Source organism: Cuculus canorus, chromosome 24, assembly GCF_017976375.1.
Source record: "Cuculus canorus isolate bCucCan1 chromosome 24, bCucCan1.pri, whole genome shotgun sequence".
Taxonomy (NCBI): Eukaryota; Metazoa; Chordata; class Aves; order Cuculiformes; family Cuculidae; genus Cuculus; species Cuculus canorus.
Window position 1 is genome coordinate 6,835,276 of NC_071424.1, and position 22,963 is coordinate 6,858,238.

Here is a 22,963-nt window from a genome sequence, read left to right on the forward strand (position 1 = left end):
ACAGAGCTGGGGAAAGGTCTGGATAACAAAAGTTCTGGGAGTGGCTGAGGGATCTGGGGCTGTTTAGTCTGGAGAAGAGGAGGCCGAGGGGAGACCTCATCGCTCTCTTCAGCTCCTGAAAGGAGGTTGTGGTGAGGTGGGTGTTGGTCTCTTCTCCCAAGTAACAAGTGATAGGACAAGAGGAAATGGCCTCAAGTTGCTCCAGAGGAGGTTTAGATTGCTTATTTGGAAAAATTTCTTCCCTGACAGAGTGGTGAAGCCCTGGCAGAGGCTGCCCAGGAAAGTGGTGGATTCTCCATCCCTGGAGGGCTTCAAAAAACATGCAGCTGTGGCACTTCAGAGCATGGTTTAGTGGGCACGGTGGGGTTGGGCTGATGGTTGGAGTGGAGGAGCTTAGAGGTCTTCTCCAACCTTAACAATTTTGTGATTCTATTTTATTTTATTTTTAATCCCATTTGTGCTGGGCCAGTTGTTTTCTCATAGGAAGTGCCCTGTAATTTGTGTTTCGGCTCATCCACCTGTTCTTCATGGTGCTTCATAAACCTTGTGTTTCTCTGTTGGATGTTGGTCAGGAAGGAGAATTAAAGCTAAGGAGAACACACAGTCCCAACTTACTGCACCGACTGTAATTACACCTTTCCAGTTGTTTCCCACTTCTGTGTCCGCCAGCCTTCCTCTCTTTCACAGACAGCTCCTTCTTGGCTTGTCCTCCTATATTTTGTGCCGTAAATAAAGACCATCACAACTTAAACCCCCATCCTCACTGGTGGCTGCACCCGCTGGCTGCCGGCGCTCACTGGTCTTTACTTGCTCCTTGAGAAGCTCTACATAATTCTCGCTGTTCTGGCCACATTCACAGTTTCACTATGAGGCATTTTCCTTCTGCTGTTTGATTGCTTCCTCACTGAGCCACCTTCATCTCTTATTCTTTGAGCTTTCCAACCAGGCTTTTTGTCAGTCAGGGTCCAGCAATAAAGTTTTACATACGCTCCCTGGTCCGTACGGATGGGTTTTATTCTTCCTTTCAGTGGAATGGCTGAAAGTCACACTAAGAGGAACACGGGGTGCAAGAGCATCAGCTGGACTGGCTGTATGTTTTCACCAAGTCACTTGATAGTAACAGTCGAGTGCAGAAAGCAACGGCTAGAATCCAAAGCAAATCTTAAAGGAAAGAAAAGCAAATGCACATACCTGTTGGCCCTCTGAGCTGCAGGGACTGGGCACAAAAATAAAATCAGCATGGGTTGGGTATTCATACATAAATAACGGTATAAATTCTTATTGATCTGCTAATGTGACCAAACCAGACTTCTTTTAATCAGAGAGAGATGTCCAGAAGTGTTGAGAGGTTGGTAGAAATGCCCGATCATTACAGCCTTCATGGAGTTTGGAATATAAATGTGTCTGACAGTCAGTTTTCACTCCCTGAGTGCTTTTGCAACAGCCTTAATGCCGTTTCAGGTGTTCATGGTGACAGGTTTATGCTCACCTTAGGTAGACTTGGATGAATCACTTGGCTTGAGAGAACAGAGAGTGTTCTGAGAACGATTCTCCAGGAAACTTTATCTTCCTGGGGTTTTATCTAGTGGCTTGGACTCATTCGAGCTGTGATAAAAATGGTGCTGCATGCATTGAAATGGGGTCAAATAAGTTGTCTGGTGGCATTTTCTATCAGATTTCTGGATTGCTGACTTGTTACACAGTGTTTGCGAAAATTATCGCTCTGCTCCCATTAGCCAACAAAGATGTGGGATGCTGAAACTTGAACTTCAGGGAATTAACCTCAGTCTGTGTTCTCCAGTGCCCTGATTTGTTTATCACTGGTTATTTCTCAAACATTGTGTTCTTTAGATGGTATCAGTACAAAATCCTTCTGGGTTCTGTTTGTTCTTTGGGTTTTTTGAGTTTTCTACTGTAAATGTCCATATCTGGAAGCATGTTGGGAACTTCAATCACTTCCCACTGGATCAGGGGCTTGAAGCCCCATCCAACCTGGCCTTGAACCCCTCCAGGGATGTGGCAGCCACCACTGCTCTGGGCAACCTGGGCCAGGGCCTCCCCACCCTCTCAGGAGAACATTACTCCCTAAGATCTCATCCCACTCTCCCCTTTTTCAGGTGAAAAACATTCCCCCTCATCCTGTCCCTTCACTCCCTCATGAAGAGCCCCTCCCCAGCTTTCCTGGAGCCCCTTTCGGTACTGGAAGCTGCTCTGAGGTCTTCCTGGAGCCTTCTTTTCTTTTGACTGAACAACCCCAGCTCTCTCAGCCTGTCCTTGATACATGAGGTGCTTCAGCCCTTGGATCATCTCCGTGGCCTCCTCTGGACTCGCTCCAACAGATCCATGTCATGGATGATTCAGAAAGAGGCACATGATGTAACTCTACAACCTCATTTAAAATTCCCATGATGACCCTCTGCCGCCTGGTCAGCGATGGGTGCCATGGGAGAAGCTGGTTAAGCAGCCAGCAAGGTGTCACTTGTGATGGCTCAGCTTTCCTGGCTATTGCCCATTGCGGGGCAGGGAGGCCAGAGGGTCAGACGGCAACTGGAGGTTACACCAGACCAGGGAATCGTCCAGGACAGGAGGGATGGAGAAAGAGGATGGTTATTTTTAATTTCAGTTGTCTCACGGTGCAGCCACACAACCAAGCATGTTGGCAGAGCTGAGACAACGTGGCCCTGTGGGGTGGGAATGATCAGCCATGGGAAGTGATGGGCAGAGTGGGTGGAAAATCTGTAGGCAGCAAACCACTTCAAACCACTGAGCTGGAAACCAATGTTTACTTCAGTTGCAAGAGCCCATTATGGTTTTGGTTTTCATAAACCAACTACAAACCTCTAGAAAACAGGGCTGGGAGAGTCTCAGAGCTCAGTCTGCTGATTTTCCCAGGAGCCGTACCTACGCTGTTCCCAACAGAGACTTCTTGTGCTTTGCAGACTTCCACTAAAAGAGATAGTGCCTAATGCACCGGAGCCACAACTGGTGGTCAAAGAAAAGCATATGAATCCTGGTGCATCATCAAGTTGGGTTTGATTTGGGTTTTATTTCTTGTTTGGGTTTGTATTTTTTTTTTTTACAATGAATTGTAAATTCTTTTTAACGACTCCAAGTTGCTGAGGTTCCTATTGCAGTTCAGTAGGAGTAAGAGCTTTGGAGTAGAGGTCCTCAAGTAGATGAGAGCAGCTCCAGGTCCAGATCACAGACTGGCACCTGATCAGGGGCTATTTTAGAGTGAACAAGTGAAGGGAGAGAGGGAGACACTAGAAACTACCTAAATTCTAACAGCACAAGGTTCTTCACGTGATGCAGGCAGGTCAGTGCCCCAAGACCAGCCCTGATGGCTTTTCCATGCAGACGCTGCCTGTGCCCCAGCAGCCGTCCCAGGGATGCTGCGTGGCTGCGAGCTGGACGACGTGTTTGCCACATTGTGGAGCATGATTCACACTGGAAAGTTGGCTTTAGGCGGCTGGAATCCTACATAGTGGCCAAATAGGTGTTTAAATAGCTATTCTTGATCAGAGGTAGAATCACAGAATTTCTTCCTATTATCTCATCTATATATTCCCCCTTCCAAGGACAAGGGGAATGGTTTTCACATGAAAGAGGAGAGACTGAGATGAAATCTTGGGCAGAAATGTTCTCCTGTGAGGATGGGGAGGCCCTGGCCCAGGTTGCCCAGAGCAGTGGTGGCTGCCCCATCCCTGGAGGTGTTCAAGGCCAGGTTGGATGGGGCTTGGAGCTCCTGATCCAGTGGGAGGTGTCCCTGCCCATGGCAAGGGGTTGGAATTGGAAGGGCTTTAAGGTCCCTTCCAACCCAAACCATTCCATAAGTCTATGATAACGCCCAAAATCATCCCGCTAGAGCATTTGAGGGGGCGAGGAAGATATCCTTGCCTACAGACCTGGACCACTCTCATATGGAAGAAATTTAGAAGCAGACGTCTTCTCTTCTTGTGTCCCTTGGCCATTCAGCTTTTATTTTCCTGTGTCTGGAGAGTTATGTCTAAGATCACATTGCTTTGCAAAATTAAATTTTTCACCAATAAAATTTGATCCTTTAGAAAAGAAGGAAAAAAACAAGAGCAAAGACCGTGGGTTTCTGAACTGTGAACTTCACTAAATTGAAATAGACCCAGTTTGATGTTTACATGGCGAGTTTTATCCCCGTGAGACAGCAGGAACAAACTATAGCTGCCACAGAGCCAGCAGGCCACGTGCAAGGAGAGGGAAACTGAGGCACGGGCTGGCGATCGCGCAAGACAGCGTACGAGTGTGGAATGTTTGGATGTGTTTGGGATGGCAGGAGGTGCAGTCGTCAGCCCCTTCCAGATATGGTATTTGTTTCTGATTCAATCCGTGCTAGCCATACTGAAAATGTTCTGTTCCAGCAGCCGCCAGAGCCACTATTCCATCTTGGAGGAGCTTTTAATATTATGCTTCAATAACAGCAGTTTTTATTAAGCAAAGTTTATTGATTTATAGTTTGTGAAAACATTTTGCCTCAGGCTTTGAGGAGCTGGAGGTTACGTGGAGGTGGTTTGGCTACACTGGATTATTAATCATATCAGTGGGATTTTGTAATCCTTGCATTTGCACAAATGCAAACTGGAGTTGGAAGGCAGTGCTATCCATCACGTTGGGACACTGTAGCACACCCCAGCTCCCAGGGTAGCAGAGCAGCCTTCTTCCGGAGGCAATGATCTCCAAATCTGCATCAAAAGCAAAGTTCAGCCAGACCTTTTCCTTGCTCTGCACCCACTGGAAAACAAAACCTGACCCCAACGCTACCTGACTTGAAAGAAAAATGCAACTTGAGGGGAACGCCAATCGGGGTTGTACCCGGCAGGGATGGGGCTGAGGGCTGGGCAGCCTTCCTCATCACTTCTCCTCCATCCGGCTCAGCTCTTGCTCTGCCGGCTCCGGGAAAACTTCTACCTGCAGCAACAAAACACAGCAGAGAGGTTGTCCTTCCTACGGCTGCTGAGCATCAGCCGAGCCAGGGCAGAAACTGGTGGAGGTGTAGAGCTGTGAGACTGCAGGAACGTGGTGGCTTTGGCATGTCAGAGGGAAAGCAGTGGCCCCCAAAGCAGCTGGCTTTGTTCTGTGTTTAATTTCTAAACTGAACAGGACTCTTCAGGAGGATATTAGCGAGCAGAAGAGGTTCCTCAAACTTCCCCTCTTGCTAAAGAAAAGGGAGGGCGGCAGGGCTGGAGCTGGGCTGGGGGGTCTGGGTACATGGAGGTTATTTAGTCGTAAGCGTCCATCAGGATCTCTGAGACAAAACACAGCAGAACAAATTCCTTGAGAACTGTCTTAAAATAGTGCGCATTTTACTGGGGTTGGCCAGTTAGAGATAAAGAAGCATAAAATGTTCCCAAAGTATCTATTTTCTTTTTTTTTTTAAATGTAAATAGAAGATTTTTTCTCTGCTTTGCTGGATCAGATCCCGGCCGCAGGAGAATGCGATTGGAAGCAATTAGGCCAATTTCTGACTTGGCAAGAGCAGCGGCCGATCCCCCTTTTGGCACCACATTTCAGGGCTGCATTTTATCTAAACCTGCCACAAGAAATTTGGGTTTAATTATACTTTACTGAACTCCCAACAGCTGTAAAAGTATCTGAGCTTTTAAGGGAAGCCTCCTGCCCTCCACAGTCCAAACACAGTTCTAAAATCAAGACCATACGTCATTCCAGTGCCGGGCAGCATTCCGTCGGTCCGGGCAAGTAAAGCCACAGCCAGGACCCAGCTGTGCCCTTCCCTTGGGACTTGGCACTGGGAGAACTGGGGGGCCAGAAGGAAGCGGCTTGTGCAGGACCAGCAGGGTGGGGTGATGCCCTTTGCGGTTTTTCTCAGGTCTCATCTCAGATGGCCTGTGTTTTGCCAGCCTGCCTGGGTTGAATCATCTCCAACCTTGTCCGGGAGGGCTGGCCGAGCCCCTTTGCTCCATCTCCCCCAGCACCAACTGGATGTGTTGCCCACCGTGAGATGGATGGGAGGAAGGGTGAAGGGATCTCTCAAGTGAGAGCTAAGCGTTACCAGCAGCCAGCAAGCACACGTGCAAAAGCTCCGTGCTTTTAAGTCTCCCTTTAGAAGTCCTCCCCTTGGGTGTCTGGGTGCCGGAGTGCCGGGGGCTCGGCGCCGCACTGGCTGCCGTGCTGGTTTCTGAATCAGGACAGTCGCCTCCAGTGCCTCGCTTCTCCCTGGGGTCCTCCTCCTCCCGCCCTGAACCCTGCAGCGATTGTGACCCTGTTTAGTTTGCAGGAAGGATAATTTCACAACTCAGTGCTTCCCTGGCTGTTAAATGTTTCTAGTCAAACTTTTGATCCCAAAGGAAATGAAGGAGTCTGGGCAAAACTGTTCTACGTTTGCCAAGGGAAGAAGAAAAAAAAATAACCCAGTGGATGTGCAGAGTTGATGCAGCGATTTCTCAGCATCCCCCCTTTAGCACTGGCAGGTTGCACAGTTCATGGCAAAGTCAGGAAGGGAAAGCCCTCTCTTGCTTCAGCTTAGCCAGTACGGGCACATTTGGTGCCTCAGCTTGTGTTTCCCTCTGTTTAACCTCAACTTCTCTTTCCAGGAATAAATCACAGAATCCTGGAATGGTTTGGGTTGGAAGGGACTTCAAAGCCCATCCAGTTCCCCACCCGCGGGTCAGGTTGCTCCACGCCCCATCTAACCTGGCCTTGAACGCCTCCAGTGTTGGGGCAACCACCACTGCTCTGGGCAGCCTGTTGATTAATGAAGGGAGAGTTTTTGTCCTTCACTTTCTGACTCTGACCTCAGAGTTTCCAGTGGTGGGACAGCATCTCTGAGTAGGTACAACCTTCCTCACCCCTTACACGCTTAGAACCAGCTAACGCTGCAGGAGGTGAAATGGGTGTTCTGTGGTGGTTGTACAAGAATGGGCAGCGAATGGAGGAGCTGGTGGTGCAGGTGCAGCTGGAAGCACGTGGCAATGGTTTCCAAGGATGCTATGGTCAAAAGCAGGACAGAACTGAGCTGGAAAGTAGATGTTTTCTGCTGAAAATGTCTCCAATGTGTTGGCCTCTGAAAGTGGTTGTGTGTCTTTGAGCAAACAGCGGGGACATCTCAGCGGTCCAGTGCCTGCACGCAGGCCTCATGCTGCCCCTCTCCGATGCCTCCTGCACGGCACAGCCTTCTGCCAGGGCTACGAGATTGTAGTAGACATGCTTCCTTGGGCTTCAGAGCCTCTCTTTGTGCTAGGAACTGCTGCTTTCCATGTCCCCTCTTTTAGCTGAAGCCTTTGTTTGAAGGTGTGAAGTGGAACTTTATATTTTATTTAGGATTTTTTCCCCTCCTTTGTCATTAATTAAAAAAAAACACCAAAAAAAACCAAAAAGAGCCCCCCAAAAACCTTGCCTGAATAAGCTGCTCCTTGAAACATCAGCACAAACACTGGCCTTTGTGCAAAATTCAAGAAATATTGAGCCAGAAATGGGTTTAAAACAAAATAAATACATCTTCCCTCCTTCTCTTAAAGCTGATCCACTGAGGAAGACTGTTCCGCACCTTTCATTAAGGCAGGGGCTTTCCAAGAGCTGCTGTAACCTCACGTTCAAGCTCTGTTTTCCAGACCTCAGCATTTATCCGGTTCCTCTCAAACTTCATTATCATCATCATAGAATCCTACGATGTCCTGAATTGGATGGGACCTCCAAGGATCATCGAGTCCAACCCGTCCCTGCACAGGACACCCCAACATTCACACTGTGGGGCTGAGGGCATTGGCCAAATGTTTCTGCAATATTGCCGGCTTCGGGGCCATGCCTGCTTCCCTGGTGAGCTGTTCCAGTGCTCCACCACCCTTGGGGGAAGAACCTTCTCCTCATGTCCAACCTGACCCTTCCCTGGAACATCTTCCTGCCATTCCCTTGGGTCCCGTCATTGGTCACCAGCGAGAAGAGCTCAGAACCTGCTCCTCCTCGTTCCCTTGTGAGGAAGCTGCAGAGCACGATGAGGTCTTCCCTCCATCTCCTCTTCTGCAGCCTGAACAGACCAAGTGACTTCAGCCACTCGTCATCCGACTTCTCTAAACCCTTCACCAACTCCACGCTCTCTCCATTAGCTTTAGGTCATTTTTATCCTATAGTGCCCAGAACTGCCCTCAGTACTCGAGGTGCGGCTGCTGCAGCGTGGAGCAGAGCGCATCTTTGTCTCAAAACACAACACAGAGCTGCGCCCAAAATGGAAGGGAAGGGGAGAGACACCGCCTTTCCCAACCGCTGCAAACACAGGGATTCCCCGTAGCTCCGTGCTGTTTCTGCCAGACTCTTCAGTCATTTTATGGTGAGATGCACTTTAAATGAGCCTGAAAGGAGGTAAAACTGCAGGAGGAGAAATCACTGAGCACTAAGCAATATCCAGCTTTCAGCTAGAGCAGCCCCGGAGCTGCTGCGTGCCGGGTGGCAGATGCAGGCGAGTGAGTTGCTGCCTGTTTGCTCTGCTCCAATCCTTCCTGCAGCAGCAGGAACAAAGCTGCTGGGTTGTAGAATCATGGAATCATTGGGATTGGAAAAGACCTTTGAGCTCATCCAGTCCATCTATCAGCCCAACCCCACCATGCCCACTAAACCATGTCCTGAAGAGCCACGGCCACATGGGTTTTGAACCCCTCCAGGGATCCCCTGGGCAGCCTCTGTCAGGGAAGAAATTGTTCCTGATATCCAACCTAAACCTCCCCTGGTGCAACTCAAGGTCATTTCCTCTCATCCTATCATTTGTCACTTGGGAGAAGAGCCCAGCACCCACCCCACTACAACCTCCTTTCTGGGAATTGCAGAAAGCGATGAGGTCTCCCCTCAGCCTCCTCTTCTCCAGACTGACCGGCCCCAGGGCCCCGAGCCGCTCCCAGAACCTCTGGGCTGCAGACCTTTCCTCAGCTCCGTTCCCTTCTCTGAATGCGCTCCAGAACTTCAATGTCCTTCTTGGAGAGAGGAGCCCAAACTGAACCCAGGATTCGAGGTGCGGCCTCACCAAGGCCAAGCACAGGGGCACGATCTAGCACCTCTCTTCTCGTTAGGGACACAGAAACAATCACAACCTGAAACAATTCTTCTCAGTGTCCACCACAAGAAGGCTTTTAATACAATAAACATGGGTTTGTTTCCCCTTTGCTGTTCCCACCAGCTATGTTTAAAATTATTCCTTTCTTCTCCCACCCCTCCTTTGCAGAAGCCATTCCTGCTCTCTGCCTGTGAAAATCATCTGCTTCTTTGGAGGAAAAAAAAAAGAGACAAAAATGGGGTCCCTGTGTCCCAACAAGCGGAGGGCAGCGCTGCGGGCGGGCTGGCACAGTCCCTGTGCTCTGGGGTGCCTTGTGGTCCTCTGGCTTTGAGCAAAGGATGCTCGTCTGCCCTCCTCCCCGTAGTGGGGTCACTCACCACAGTTCCCGCTGGTGTGTGCTCCCAGGGACCAGGAATCCGGCAGCGTTTCAGGGCCAGGCAAGAGCAGGAGCTCAGAAGTCTTCAAACACGGGGCAGCAAATCTGTCCCCCAGGGCGCTCAGCGCTGGATTTAGTGGTGTGTCCAGGCAGCGCCGGCTCCAACACAGGCAGGCCTGGGCACTGAAAGCCTGGCCCTCATCTTCTCTGTAATGTCCTTCTTGTGTTGACTCCTGTACTTATTAAAAGGATGTGGGGAGACAACTGGTAGTGTCTGCAGGTGGTCGTGTTCACTCAGAGACTTGACACTGCTAATAAAGCAAGCAGGGGAATATCAGGCACAATTTCCAGTTCAAGGGACTGAAAAAGAGTTTGATTGCACCTTAAATTTAAGTAAATGTCTGCCAGCCAAAGAGAAACCCTGCGGAGAAGGAGGTGGCGGGTTGGTGCAGTGCATCCTGCAGGCGCCTGTGCCGTTACACTGATGCTCTGTAAGTGTAGGAAAAAACTGTCCAATTCAGAAAACTTAATTAAACCTGGTGGTTTAAAACTTTCCTGCAACCTTCTCCGGGCATCAGTTGGCCCAGACCATCGCTGGTGTATACGCACCAGGGGTTTACGCTCAAGGCAGCTTTGAGGATGGCATCGCGGAGATTTGGGTGTTAATGGCAAAATAAGAACCTAACCCATGCTTCAGCCAACACACCCACCCTTTTGGCTGCGGTCAGGCTCCTCTCCCTCCCTCATGAGCTTCTGTTTTCTCTCTCCTTGCCACAGTGAAGCTTTCCTTCACAGGGAAGGTTCTTGCCCGTGGAGGAAAAGCACTGTGTGTGATTCCCTCGAGTTTAGCACAAGCACGCAGCTAGCTCTGCGTATCACAGTCTGTTAATCCTTCTCACGCCTGTCGTGCACAGGGCAGGGATCAAAGTCAGGAAGAATGATTTTATTTTAAAAGGGAAACAATAGATTAGTTTTGGTTCAAAGGAGTGGATTTCAATTCTAGAAACCAGGATCTGAGGAGCAAGGTTCAGTGGTTTTTCGGTTAGCAAAAGAAATGAAATCTGAAATACTTCAGAGAAGCTGAAGCAGTTGAGAAGATTCAGGCGGGGATCGGTGGTTCCCAGTTTGGGCATGGGAAGCAGCGTGGTTCAGCTCATTCTGAGCTCGGCCGGCAGGAAACTGGTAGCTCTGCAGTTCTTGAACTGAACTTTTCATTCTCTGTGTTATTAATTCCCTTTCTCTTTCTCTTTTTTTTCCATCAGCATGAAAGACTTTCCAGGTAAGATTTTTATTCTATCTATTATTTCATTCTGTTCTTTCCTATTTAATGTTTCGTGACAGCCTGTTTTGCATGGCTTTGGGGGTTCCTGGTGCTTCACACCAACATCAGCTGAAGCTGGTAGTGGCCGTGTGGCTCTCACCTTAGCTCGGCTGTTGCGCCAGTTTGCTTTCATCCTTTGCTCCCCAAATTATTGAACAGCTACACTACAGAGGAAGAAAACCCTCTATGCCCTATGGAGCTCATTCCCACCATGAAGATGAGAGGTCCATGGGAAATTCCTGCCCATTGGGGTTTGGCTGATACCCGCTGGGTTGTTTCCAGTTGTGAGGGGTGGTGGGTGCCCAGCCAGCAGCCACGATGCCCTGCTGGGCTGAAGGGGACTCGAGGCCCAGCCAGGTGGGCTGACTCTGCCTGTGCCAAAGCACCAGCAGCTCCGTGGTGCCAGGTCTTCATTTCCTTTTAGGTTGGAAGCAGCTACGAACCCCACCACCAGTGACTCCTCCTACAGCGACCGTGCCTCCAGCCGCTCCAGTGCCTACACCCGGAGGGAGAACCGGTTGGCTGCCCTCAGAGCAGAGGAGGAGAGCAACAGGGACTATAAAAAAGTAGGATTTTTAAATTGCATTCTCATCACTGCACACATCTTAGAAGCTGCAGAATCCTGCCCTAAAAGTCTTTGGAAAGGAAGAGAAAAGGTTTATTTTCATTTCCCCTCTTTCCGTTGCTTTTGGAAGTCACACCGGCCTTTTTCAAATGCATCAGCCCTTCAGAGGGTCCAAAAAGACAAGGGTGAAAGGACACCGTGCAGCATCCGGTATCTGGGGGGGCAGTTGAAGAGTCAGGCTGGAGAAATGCTGGAAGGCATTTGAAAGGAGCAAGGAAATATTTTTTCAAATATTTGATCTTTGAAACTTCTGACTTAATCCTTGAAAGGCTGTAATACGGTCTGCCACCCACAGCTGCTGTCAGTGCAAAGACCATACAGAGAATAAAGAAATTAAGATAACCTTAATTCTGAAATTACTATGATGCTGAGAAGCCTCACACATAAGCACCACCCCGCTCTTCTTCATGACCATGGCTGTCCAGAAGAGGCAGGCAATATGTCCAGTTCCTCTTCAAGGGCTGGAAATTCTGCTGCTTTGAAGTAATTAAAGGCAAAAAATCCATTTTAGAACGGCCTAAATTGTCCTCCTTTCTCCTTGTGTTCAAACTAAAAGCGCACAAGAGCAACTAGGGTGTGTTGTGTTGTGAGCACAACCGCATCGTGGGTTCAGACCCATCCAGCACACACACTTAGTACTTTGTTACACTTGATGGTTTGCCTAAATTAAAAACATCCCTTCTCTTTGCTCTCGGCTGTGTTCAAACACCCTGCAAAATGGAACAGCTGTTTTCTTACTGCACATGAATTATGAAAATGCAAGTAAAGCATCCAGCCTAGTTCTGTTTGTCCTTCTTCCAATATCCTGGTGGGGGGGAGTGAAGTGAACCCTGCAGCTGCTTCTGCTCAGGGCTGAGGGCGTCTGCTCGGGGCAGTGCGGCACAGCTGGGTCTGCGAGGCTGCCCGAGAGCAGCCTGGTTAACAGAAACCTCTTCTGTTGCCTTTCAGTTATACGAAAGCGCCCTGTCTGAAAATCAAAAGCTGAAGTCAAAACTGCAAGAAGCCCAGCTTGAGTTGGCCGACATCAAATCAAAGTTGGAAAAAGCAACCCAGGTAAGGCAAAAACTGGCTCCCAGACTGGAGATACTCAACGCTGGCCCGCAGCAAGCCAGAGCGTGTTCCAGCACGGGAAGGGATTTACCTCTGGGAGGGGAAGGTGCTACAGAGAAGATTGTTAATTGTCACAGAAATAAGTGAGTGATTCTGTAAAGACTGCTTCTGCTTTGGGCAAATGCATCTATCTAGGCCTTTGTGCAGCATCCTGTGAATGCCTCTCAGTTTTAATAGCTTTCTATTTTTAATTTACATAGCAGAAACAGGAGAAAACTTCTGACCGGTCCAGCATGCTGGAGTTGGAGAAAAGGGTATGTGTCTCTGCTTTCTTCTGAGTTGCAATCTTTGCTTCGTGTTGCTCTGCAAGGCACAGTAATGAAGGAAAGTGTTAATTAAAAGATAAGTTATATTCTTGCCTTACAGAGCAGTGCACAGTGATAATTGTGTTCTGACCTTTTCAGCCTCTGAGACTTTTCTGCTCTCTTTGCAAATCAGCTTAGTTCTGATTCCCTTCTTTTGTTGTAGGAAGCTATAGACCAATGTATTGTATTGTACTAAGAGACCACTGGTCTGTTATGCTTTAAAATGTTCTTGAGCTTTATAAAAAAAGACTGAGTTTTGGAAGTGGGGGTGGGAAGAAGGCACACGACTGGCTGGGAGTCTGTCATAGAATCATAAAATCACCAGCTTGGAAAGGACCCACCGGATCATCGAGTCCAACCATTCCTATCAATCCTTAAACCATGCCCCTCAGCACCTCATCCACCCGTCCTTTAAACACCCTCCCTGGGCAGCCTCTGCCAGTGCCCAACGACCCTTTCCATTAATTTTTTTTTCCTGATGTCCAGCCTGAACCTCCCCTGGCAGAGCTTGAGGCCATTCCCCCTTGTCCTGTCACCTGTCACTTGGGAGAAAAGGCAAGATCCCTCCTCTCCAGAATCTCCTTTCAGGTAGCTGTAGGGAGCAGTAAGGTCTTCCCTCAGCCTCCTCTTCCCCAGGCTAAACAATCCCAGCTCTCTCAGCCGCTCCTCATAAGACTTGTTCTCCAGCCCCCTCACCAGCTTTGTTGTTCTTCTCTGGACACGCTCCAGAATCTCAACATCCTTCTTGTGATGAGGGGCCCAGAACTGAACACAGTACTTGAGGTGAGATCTCACCAATGCCGAGTACAGAGGGAGAATAACCTGCTTGTCACGCCGTTTCTGATGCAAGCCAAGATGCCATTGGCCTTCTTGGCCACCTGGGCATACTGCTGGCTCATGTTCAGTCAGCTGTCAACCAACACCCCCAGGTCCTTCTCCTCTGGGCAGCTTTCTAGCCAGACTTCTCCTAGTCTGTAATACTGCATAGGGTGGTTATGCCCCAAGTGCAGGACTCAGCATTTGGCCTTGTTAAACCTCATGCCGTTGGCCTCAGCCCAGTCGTCCAGCCTGTTCAGGTCCCTTTGCAGAGCTTCCCTACCCTCCAGCAGATCCATGCTTCCACCCAACTTAGTGTCATCCGCCAACTTGCTAAGGGTGCACTCAATGCCTTCATCCAGGTCATTGATAAAGACATTGAACAGGGCTGGACCCAGTACCGAGCCCTGAGGAACCCCACTTGTAACTGGCCTCCAGCTGGAGTTAATAATATCTTGTCATTATACTTGAAATCTGAATGTTTGAGTGTTCCTTCCTCAACTGAACACGCAGATTTGTTGCAGTGAGCTAAGCTGAACGGGCCGTGTCTGGCTAAAACTCTGCCTTAAGTGCCCATGACTGCAGTCAGCTTGGAAGGGACCCGAGGAGGCCTGTAGCACATCCCAGCAGAGTTAATCAGGTCAGCCAGGCCTTTGTCCCAACATTTCATGAAGACTTCCGAGTGCTGAGTTTCCATAGCTGCATCCCCCTCTTCCAGTTCTGAATTACCCTCATAGTGATTTTATTTTTTGTTATATCTGGTCAGAACCTCCCTGCTTCAGCTGGTGGCCATTACCTCTCATTCATCCACCATGTAGCTCAGTGGTTAATTGAAGCTGGAGCCTGGCTCCAGTTCCTCAGTGGCGTCCACTTACATGTTGGAGGGTCACCTGAAGCACAGGTTCCTCCTGAAGTGTTTCACCTCCTGAATTTTTAGGAGCTTTGCTGGATGGTTGAACCGTGTGTTTAAATTCAGTTCCTACCATGAAAGACATTAATTTTTTATGACTAAATACTTCTTGGGATTTGCCAGATATAGTCTGGAGAAGGTGATGTCCAGGCTCCCCACTTCGGACAGTAAGGCAAGGCGCATCAGCTCTCTGTACCGGGGTGTGATGGAGCTACCGGGCTTTGGATTTTGAAGTTACTGAGGCTGCTGGAGCTGAGCTGGTGCTCAGGCCATGGCATCTGAGCATCTCTGCACTGATCTGAAGCCCAAGAGTGAGGTTCTCTAAGCAGTGATCTGCGTGGGCCTGACTCCTGGCTGTGCAGGCCAAGTGGAGTTATCACACATGCAGGCGTCGCTGTCGTTTGAACATAGCTGCTGGGGCAAGTCAGGACATGGGTAGGGCTTTTCTTTGGAGAAAAAGAGGTGTGGTGATGAGAGCACTTCCCTGAGCAGACATCCCCGACCAGAGGGAGCTCACCACACATCCGTTTCACACCCATGCGATGGTGCCAAGGTGGGGCAATGTCCTGCATTGCTTTTGTTGAATTAGGGCCACAACAACCCTTTTGTTTTCTTAGACAATAAAAGTGCCCGACTTTTCTCAGCGAAGATGGCATTAACTGTTTCCGGGGCGGTTTACACATTTGGCATTGATGAGTCCCTGGATGAAGTGTGCTGTGCACAAGTGACCCAGAACCCATCATCCATGGCCAATACTGTGTTTCTCTCACTCTCCTGGCCTCATGTTTCTTTGCAGAGGGCACAGGAGCAGGACAGAGAGTGTAAAGCCTGTTCTTGACCCATGTTTGTTGTTTCCTCCTGCTCATTGCGCTTTCCTGGGGTGGTTTGAGCCCACTTGTGTTGAACAAGTCATTGATAGAGCCCAGATCCTCCCCTCCAGACGAGGGCTCTAGCTGTCCACTGAGGACACTGCTGGTATTCACGTGCCAGAGCCTATCTCTGCAATTGTTGGTTTCCAAAATATACTGAAAGCAGTCAGCTTTACAGCTTTGAAGCCCTAAATTAATCTGGGAGAAGCAGAATTCCAGGATCCCTTCCCTGTTGTATGATTCTGATTTGACAGGCTCAGTGAGTCCTGTCCTTGCCCCCATGAGTGGGTGCTGTGCAATCCATGGCTTTGCCCACAGAGCCTAAAATCACATTCAATTGGAAAGTCCTGAAGACTGGAAACACTAAAGAAGGGGGGAGTGTTTCATAGAAGGGGTATGAAAAGAGCTCAGGATCTGCCAAAACAGGCCCAGCTGGTTTACCAGCTGCCCTCCCATCTGATCAGCTCGTGGTTGTAACCTGGGCATTGCTTTGAGGTGCTTTTCAATGAATGCTCCTCCAGAAATACGAGTCTCTTATTTTTCTTTAAAATAAAATGTGCTGTAAGTTTACTTCTAAATAGTCGTGACCATCTTTCTTGTGACTCCTTGGAAACAGGAGAAGCGAGCCCTGGAGCGGAAGCTCTCTGAAATGGAAGAGGAGATGAAGGTAGGAAGTAATCTATTCACACTTCTGGGGGTTGTGTTTTGTATTAATGTCTTTTGGGACTGTCACAAGGGAAGAGGATATTAAAGGTGTACATGGGAAGGGACTCACGTTACCTCTGAGCTTGTTCCTTAGTGCAGTCAGAACTTACTTTAATGGCCACGTTCTCCAACCATTAAACACTACTAAACTGTCCTTTTATCATTCGTCTGATTGCACCATATGTTCAATTTGTTACGCTGTTTGATCCAAGAATTGTGAAAGCTGTTCTTCTTAAATGCTTTCCAAAACTAACCTTTTGTGGCATCGATGAGTTTCAGTGTGCTGATCCTCTGTGCTTTGAATAGTCTACAGACCAAGTTAAGCCGTTGAGGTTCTCTCCGGATGGGTAAGAAGACAAAGCTGGCTTTTGAGATCACGCACGCTAGGCAGGAAAAGACACAGAGCGATTGTGTTTCTGTGCTGCCCTCCTAAAAGCATGTTACTGGAAGGCTGTGTTGGTAATCAGCCCGGAATAGATGGCAGCAAAAAGGAATTTGCTTCCTGATGAAATGTGCAGCATGGCTTGCTGTCACGGACATCCACCACCGACTGCTCCTGTGCGTTCTTTCTCATGGCATTGCTTCCAAGGATGGTTCTCCTCCGACCGTGGCTTGGGTGCCCTGCAAGCACGGGGCTGGAGGGGAGCACTGCAGAGCAGGAAGCAGTGTGGTTTGCCACCTAGGTTCACCTAAAACTTCACACTGATTGTGCAGCATTACGTCGTTGTACGCAATACTGTAATGCTCAAATTCACAGAATGCCGTTCCCTCCTTTGCTCTGTGCCCTGTGCTTTCGTTCCCTTTGAGTGTGACCCAGGTAAGACCAAGCTGCTTTAAGAAGCATGGACTCTGGATGAGGGCTGTGAGCTCTCCCAGCACTGATGAAAACCATTTTCTGCCGCCCTGGAGGAGGTTCTAAGTTGATGTTTCTGTTTGAAGCTTCATAAACTTACCAAGCACACATCTTTGAAAGGACCCATTGGCTTGTGCTGCATCTTCTACTGCAATGAGTAGCAGAACGATTTGGTGGAGTCTTGCTGTAAAGGCTCTCTTTTTCCTTTCACAGAGGAGAAAATAAGTGTGGATGTTCTAGCCAGAAAGAAAGGACTGAATTCATTCACTGAATAGGTAGCAACTTTTAACTCCAGAGAGACCTTCCTGTGATTACAGAAATATGGCCTTCAAGAGCAAGTGCAGACAGTAGCAGTTGTGTTGTTTCTTCAGCTATGGAGATCACTCCACAAACCAGCTCAGTCCATGGAGTGAAAAAACAAATTGGTGTCCTCTAGTGGCCTGTCGATTTTAAAATATTTGCATTGGTTACAAAAGCAATTAATGAAAGAATGTGCCTATAGAAACCATTGGGCACAGCCAAAGCACCACTGGTTTGAGTAGTTCGGAGCTGCAGACTGATGGAAGCCGAGATGGGGCAAAAGGAGAAGCACTGCAAGAAGTTTGCTGTGCTGATATTGCCCAGAGAGATGTTCTGGAGATGTGAGGAGCCTGAGGTCCAGCTGACAGTGGGCTGTCAGGTTCTCCAGAGTGGCACTTGCTCTTTGCTCTCTGCTCTGTTCCTGCTGCACTGAACAGTCAAGATGGCCTCGAGTTAACAGAATCAATAGAAATGGAATTAGGAAATCTCTCTTCTAAGGTGCTACTACATTTCCAGTAGCTTTTTGCAAAACCTCAAGCGTCAAAACCTCAGGACTCTGATGTGTCTTTTTTGACAGACGCTCAATAAAAAGGAATATAAAATATCTGAAGATAAAAATGTTGAACTGGACAAGCACTTCTCATGTTCACTTTCATCATGCCTTAAAGCAGGAGTCAGCCCAGTTGTGTTTGCCTGGAATGAGATAACTTCCACGGAACATCCACGGTAGTCCTTGGTGGGGATGTTGAGCCACGAAAAACAATCTCTACATTCTGGTTAGGCTTTCATTCCTGCTCTGTCAGCTGGATAGCTGTGGAGCGGAATGAATAAGCAACTTGAGCAAATCCACCCATTTCCTTTCACGTAGAGAGCAGCAAGGGGCAACAACTGAGCAGCCAGGTTATTGGGTCTTGGGTGATACTGCTGGGTTTAGTATTCTTCCCTTTAAATTGAACCAGTCCTACAGGGCTCATATCCAGCTTTTTGATCCTGGAGTGTCCGTGTCCTGGTCTGTGCATCCCATGTCCTGGCCGAGGCTTTCCTCTTCTTGCAGCTGACTTCATAGGAAGAGGAGACACAGCAGTGGTCACAGGACAGTCCTGGGCTTCTATGACAGATGCTTTGAATCATAGAGTCATCATTTGAGATCGTCAAGTCCAACTGTACCTGTCCACTACTAAACTAGATTCCTGAGCACCTCATCCACCCACCTTTTAAACCCCTCCAGGGGTGGGGACTCCACCACCTCCCTGGGCAGCCTGTACTCAGGCTGTGCTTTGTTCCTTTCATGAGTTTAACCCCTGCTAATGAAGCAGTCAAGAAACGGAAAAGAGCGGCAAACTCAGCAATCTCAAGAGCCTCCTTGGTGCCAGAGCTGCTCCTGCAGACCTGCTCTTGCGAAGGTGACAGAGCAGTGCAGTATTTTCTGAAGTGACTGCAGAATGCGAGTGGAGATACAGCACCTTGGCTGAGGAAGGAGACAGAAAATTAGCATTTGCGCTGAATGAATTCAATGCCAAGTGCCTGAGGTCCCAACTTAACACAGCAATTTTTCTTGAAGGTCACAGAAGCTGCTTTATTCCATAGCAGCACCACACCTCCTGCCTTTGTACATCGTGCATGCTTTGGGCATTGTTATTTCCCCTGGTGCTGCAGGCACAAAAACCTTTAATTGAAGGCAGGTACAGCTGAACTGAGAAACCTGCTTTTGGCAAGCCAAGTATCAAGCAGAGTGATAAGCAATCACAGTGGTATCGTCCAGATTCTGGTCTTCGCCCTTGGCTTCAGTCCCAGCTTCCCGGCCTTTGCTAGGCTTCTTGGCTAAATCGAAGGCTGTCCTACCTGCAGCACACTGACATTTTTACATCAGTGATCCTTTCTATCGTCTGTGGCAGCGTGCTGAGGTCGAGCTGTGTCTGATCATGCCCTGCTGAGGTTTCATGCTATGTTGGTACGGAAAAATAAAGGTGGTCTCTGAAGTGATCACAATCCTTTCCATCAACGTAGCACAGCACCCCGTTTTACATATGTTTGATGTTTTCTGCCAGCTGGATGCTCAGCTGCATTCACTGTGATAAAACAGAGAACGTTTAGTATCCATGATACCACCAAAAGAAATTACTCTTCCAGTAGGAACCATCCTCCAGCAGTTCCGGGTGGGATTGGACACACAAATGGTGTCCATCTGTGGCCTCTCCAGGCACAGGAGAGCCAGCGCAGCTCGGGCAGGTTGAGGGAAGGATGGATGGATGGATGGATGGATGGATGGATGGGATTTGGTGAGAAAGGATCTCACTGCTGAGGTGGTCCTCAAGCTTTTCTGCACTCTGTTGGCCTTAGCTCTGTCCTGGGACTTGTTAATTTATCTAGTGTTGGAATTGTGTTGCTGTAATTCAAGTAGCAGGAGCTGCTTTGTCAGTTTGGCACCCTCAGGGGCATCAAACCCCATCCTTTGCTGACTCCCTGCGCTCACTTGCCTTGCTTCTGTTGGCTTTACAGGGCTTTCAGACGATGTATCTTGATTCCCTAATGGGGAGCAGAGGTAGTGCTTTTGGGTAGCTGAGAACTGAGCTGATGGACGGGGGCTATGCAACGTACTTCTCTTCTGTACAGGAATGAGCCCTGGGACACAATGTCCTGGGATGCAGCCGATTCCTTGCCAGCTGCAGCCAAGTCCATGTCCTGCAAGTTGGGTGGAAGTTCATGCAAGTTCTTTGTATCACAGTGGATTTGCCTGTTCCACTTCTGGTTAAGGACAGACCATGACCTCCCTTTGAGTGCTTTCTACTAATGAAATGGCAGAAAGGAATCCCCTTCCCAGTAGACCCTTCCCTCCGTCTCCTTCCTGCCACTGAAGCTCACAAGTAAGAGGACACAGGAAAGAGCTCCACAAACATGGCGCTGCTTTGCTTCTGGGCTGGGATCTTTTTCACTCGAACATAAAAATATTCTCCTTGCAGATGTTTCCTACTTTGCCCCTGCCTGGTGTCAGTGCTCCCTCCACTGCGGAAGAAGGTTCCTTGTTCACGTGGCCTTACTGCCCAACAAGCTGTCAGGAGGAAGGAGGGACGGGATGCTGCTCAGAAAGCAGCTCTGCAGCCCTCAGCATGTCCTTGCGCCGCTTGGTGTTAATGTTAGGACATGGTTTTGTTTTAGCATCACTGGAAAAATGTGGTCCTGGTAGCAATGGTGATGTCTGCCTGGCCTTTCCTGTTCTGGCTTCCTCGTTGCTTTTATGTTCCTTATCTCCTCTTGCGGCTTTACCTGTGCTGGCCCCACCGTTCCGCTGCCCGTCCTTCGCCTACTTGTTTCTTTTGTCACCAAGAATGCCATGTTTTCACATGAGATGCTTTTGTTCAGACTCCTCTAGTTAAAATTAGCAGTTAAAGGTTCTGACTTTTCACCTCTGAAGATCAGAGACCTATTGAGCCCCGTAACAGAGAAGAGTTGAACGTGGCAGGGATGAAAAATGCACACATGCCCCAGACCTTTTGGTGAGCCTGAAGCCTGAGCAGAGCCAGGAGCTGTCATTCAGCTGCCACAGGGATGAGGGATGCGAGCAGAGGTGGCGTGCATCACAGTCATCTGCTGTAGGACAGTAACGCTTCACTCTGTGCCTTTTGAAGTCTCCCCTGGAGCTCTGATCACTCTTTGCTAGACAAAACCTCCTTAGCTTTTAGAGATACATGAAAAAAATGAGTGTTATAGAAATTCTCAGTCACCAGCAGGAATTTCAAAGGCCCTGTAGGTGAAGTCAGTGGTGATGCTCTCACAGGAGTTTCCAGGTCCAGGGGTGCGGGTAAGCTAGTATGTAGCCTGCAAGAGTCCTACTTTGTGGTGGGAAATCCCTTTATTTGACCTTCTTAAGGGCTTTGGGGGCCCCTGGAGAAAGGGGCATCTCCCCAAACATCCTCAGTGTCTTGTAAAGCTTTCCCCATACGCATGGGAGCTGCTGCCCATCCAGCGCTCACTGCTACTAATTTTTCTTTTATTTATATTTCTTTCTTTTACTGCTTGTGGACTAAATTCACCTTTCTGTGGCCGTTTGTCTCCTTGATGTGTTTTCTCTGTATTTTTTTGTCCACTCCTCTCACTTTCTGCAGAATCTCCACCAGCTCAAACAGATTCACACTCTGAGGCAGATGAATGAGCAACTGCTGGCTGAGAACAGGGCTCTGACCCGGGTCGTAGCCAGGCTTTCTCTGCCTGCCAAGCCCTCCGAATCAGAGGAGCTGTAGCTGCTTTCCCTCCGGCTCATCTCGCCTCCCTCTTCCACTCTTCCAGGCAGGTCTTCGTTCCCTTGGCCGGGCTGCTTCCCCTCGCCTCGTTGCTCTTAGGGGTGTCTGATGATGCTTGTGGCTCAAAAGCAGCATGTGCCAAAGGATCCTCTGGAAGCCAGACGCGTGGCGTTGCTGCCCAGCTGGAGGCTGGGTTTCGCTGGAGGCTCTGTTCGGTCCTGCTGACTTTTGCTCTGCTTGGCCGATGATGCTGACCTCGCCACGTTACTAACCAACCGCATCAGGGGGTTGCCTTGTCCCTGTGGATGGGGTCAATGTCTCCCGTCATCCAGGAGAGAAATAGGAGGACATGCTCCTCACTTGCCATGAGAGTATAAGGCAGGGGGGGATGGCACTGATAAGGCTAACGAAGAGTGATGGATCATAGAATCGCTTGGTTGGAAAAGACCTTTGAGATCATCGAGTCCAACCATACCTGTCCACTACTGAATCAGATCCCTGAGCATCTCATCTGCCCATCTTTTAAACCCCTCCAGGGACAGTGACTCTACCACCTCCCTGCGCAGCCCCTGCCAGTGCCTGAAAACCCTTTCAGTGAAGAAATTTTTCCTGATGTCCAATATGAACCTCCTCTGATGCAGCTTGAGGCCATTCCCTCTCTCCTGTCACCTGTCACTTGTGAAAAGAGACCAACACCCACCTCTTTACAACCTCCTTTCAGGCAGTTGCAGACAGTGATGAGGTCTCCCCTCAGCCTCCTTTTCTCCAGGCTAAACAACCCCAGTCCCTCACTCACTCCTCATAACCCCTGTTCTCCAGCCCCTTCCCCAGCTCTGTTCCCTTCTCTGGAAGCGCTCCAGCCCCTCAATGTCCTTCTTGTAGTGAGGGGCCCAAAACTGAACCCAGGATTCAAGGATCAGCTGCTTCCCCGTGGCTTCCTGCTGTCAGATGGCTTTGGGCTGGCCTTCCCCATGACCTCACCTCGACAGTGTCGCTCTGTGCCTGCTCGGAACACAGTTCCTTTTTCAATTGGCCTTAGTTGGATGAGAAGCTGGCGCTCAGAAGATGAGATTACTCAAGGTCAGCATAAACAATCGGATACATTTCTAGGGCTGTTGTGAAAAGTGCACGTCTTCAACAGGAAGGGGGATTTTAGAAAACCTACAACTGGGCAGCGCTCATCAAGTTTTGTCAGTCGCTTGAGCAAAGAGAACAAGCTCCTTCACTCGTTTTAAAGAGAGTCTGAGTTGAGGTTTTTTCAGTTCACCCGCTGCAGCAGCCCCTCTGCCTCCTGCGGTCAGAGGCTGACCAGGTGCACTCTCTTTTTTCACCTTGTGTTTTCAAATCAGCGCAGAGCAATTAGTGTTTGAATTCCAAGGACGAGCCTTCCACAAGCTTTACCCTCGCATATCACACAGTTAAATTACATCCTTTCTTGCTCCTTCATTGGTTAGGTGCTAAAATTAAGCTGTAAATGATTCTTTCTAGGGCCCTACCTGTCTTTTGC

The 22,963-nt window shown here is 49.0% G+C and overlaps 1 protein-coding gene across 12 annotated transcripts in view; it reads left to right on the forward strand.

Moving 5' to 3' along the window:
- PPP1R12B (protein phosphatase 1 regulatory subunit 12B) overlaps nucleotides 1-22,963 on the forward strand; it is a 131,194-nt gene that overhangs the window by 101,206 nt on the left and 7,025 nt on the right. For 3 of the 12 annotated variants that reach the window (XM_054087977.1, XM_054087983.1, XM_054087985.1), the window contains 5 exons: nucleotides 10,667-10,683; nucleotides 11,150-11,291; nucleotides 12,299-12,403; nucleotides 12,661-12,714; nucleotides 15,977-16,027. In XM_054087977.1, coding sequence (XP_053943952.1) covers nucleotides 10,667-10,683; nucleotides 11,150-11,291; nucleotides 12,299-12,403; nucleotides 12,661-12,714; nucleotides 15,977-16,027 — 369 coding nt within the window. The other 9 variants (XM_054087973.1, XM_054087980.1, XM_054087974.1 and 6 more) reach the window with 7 other exon arrangements.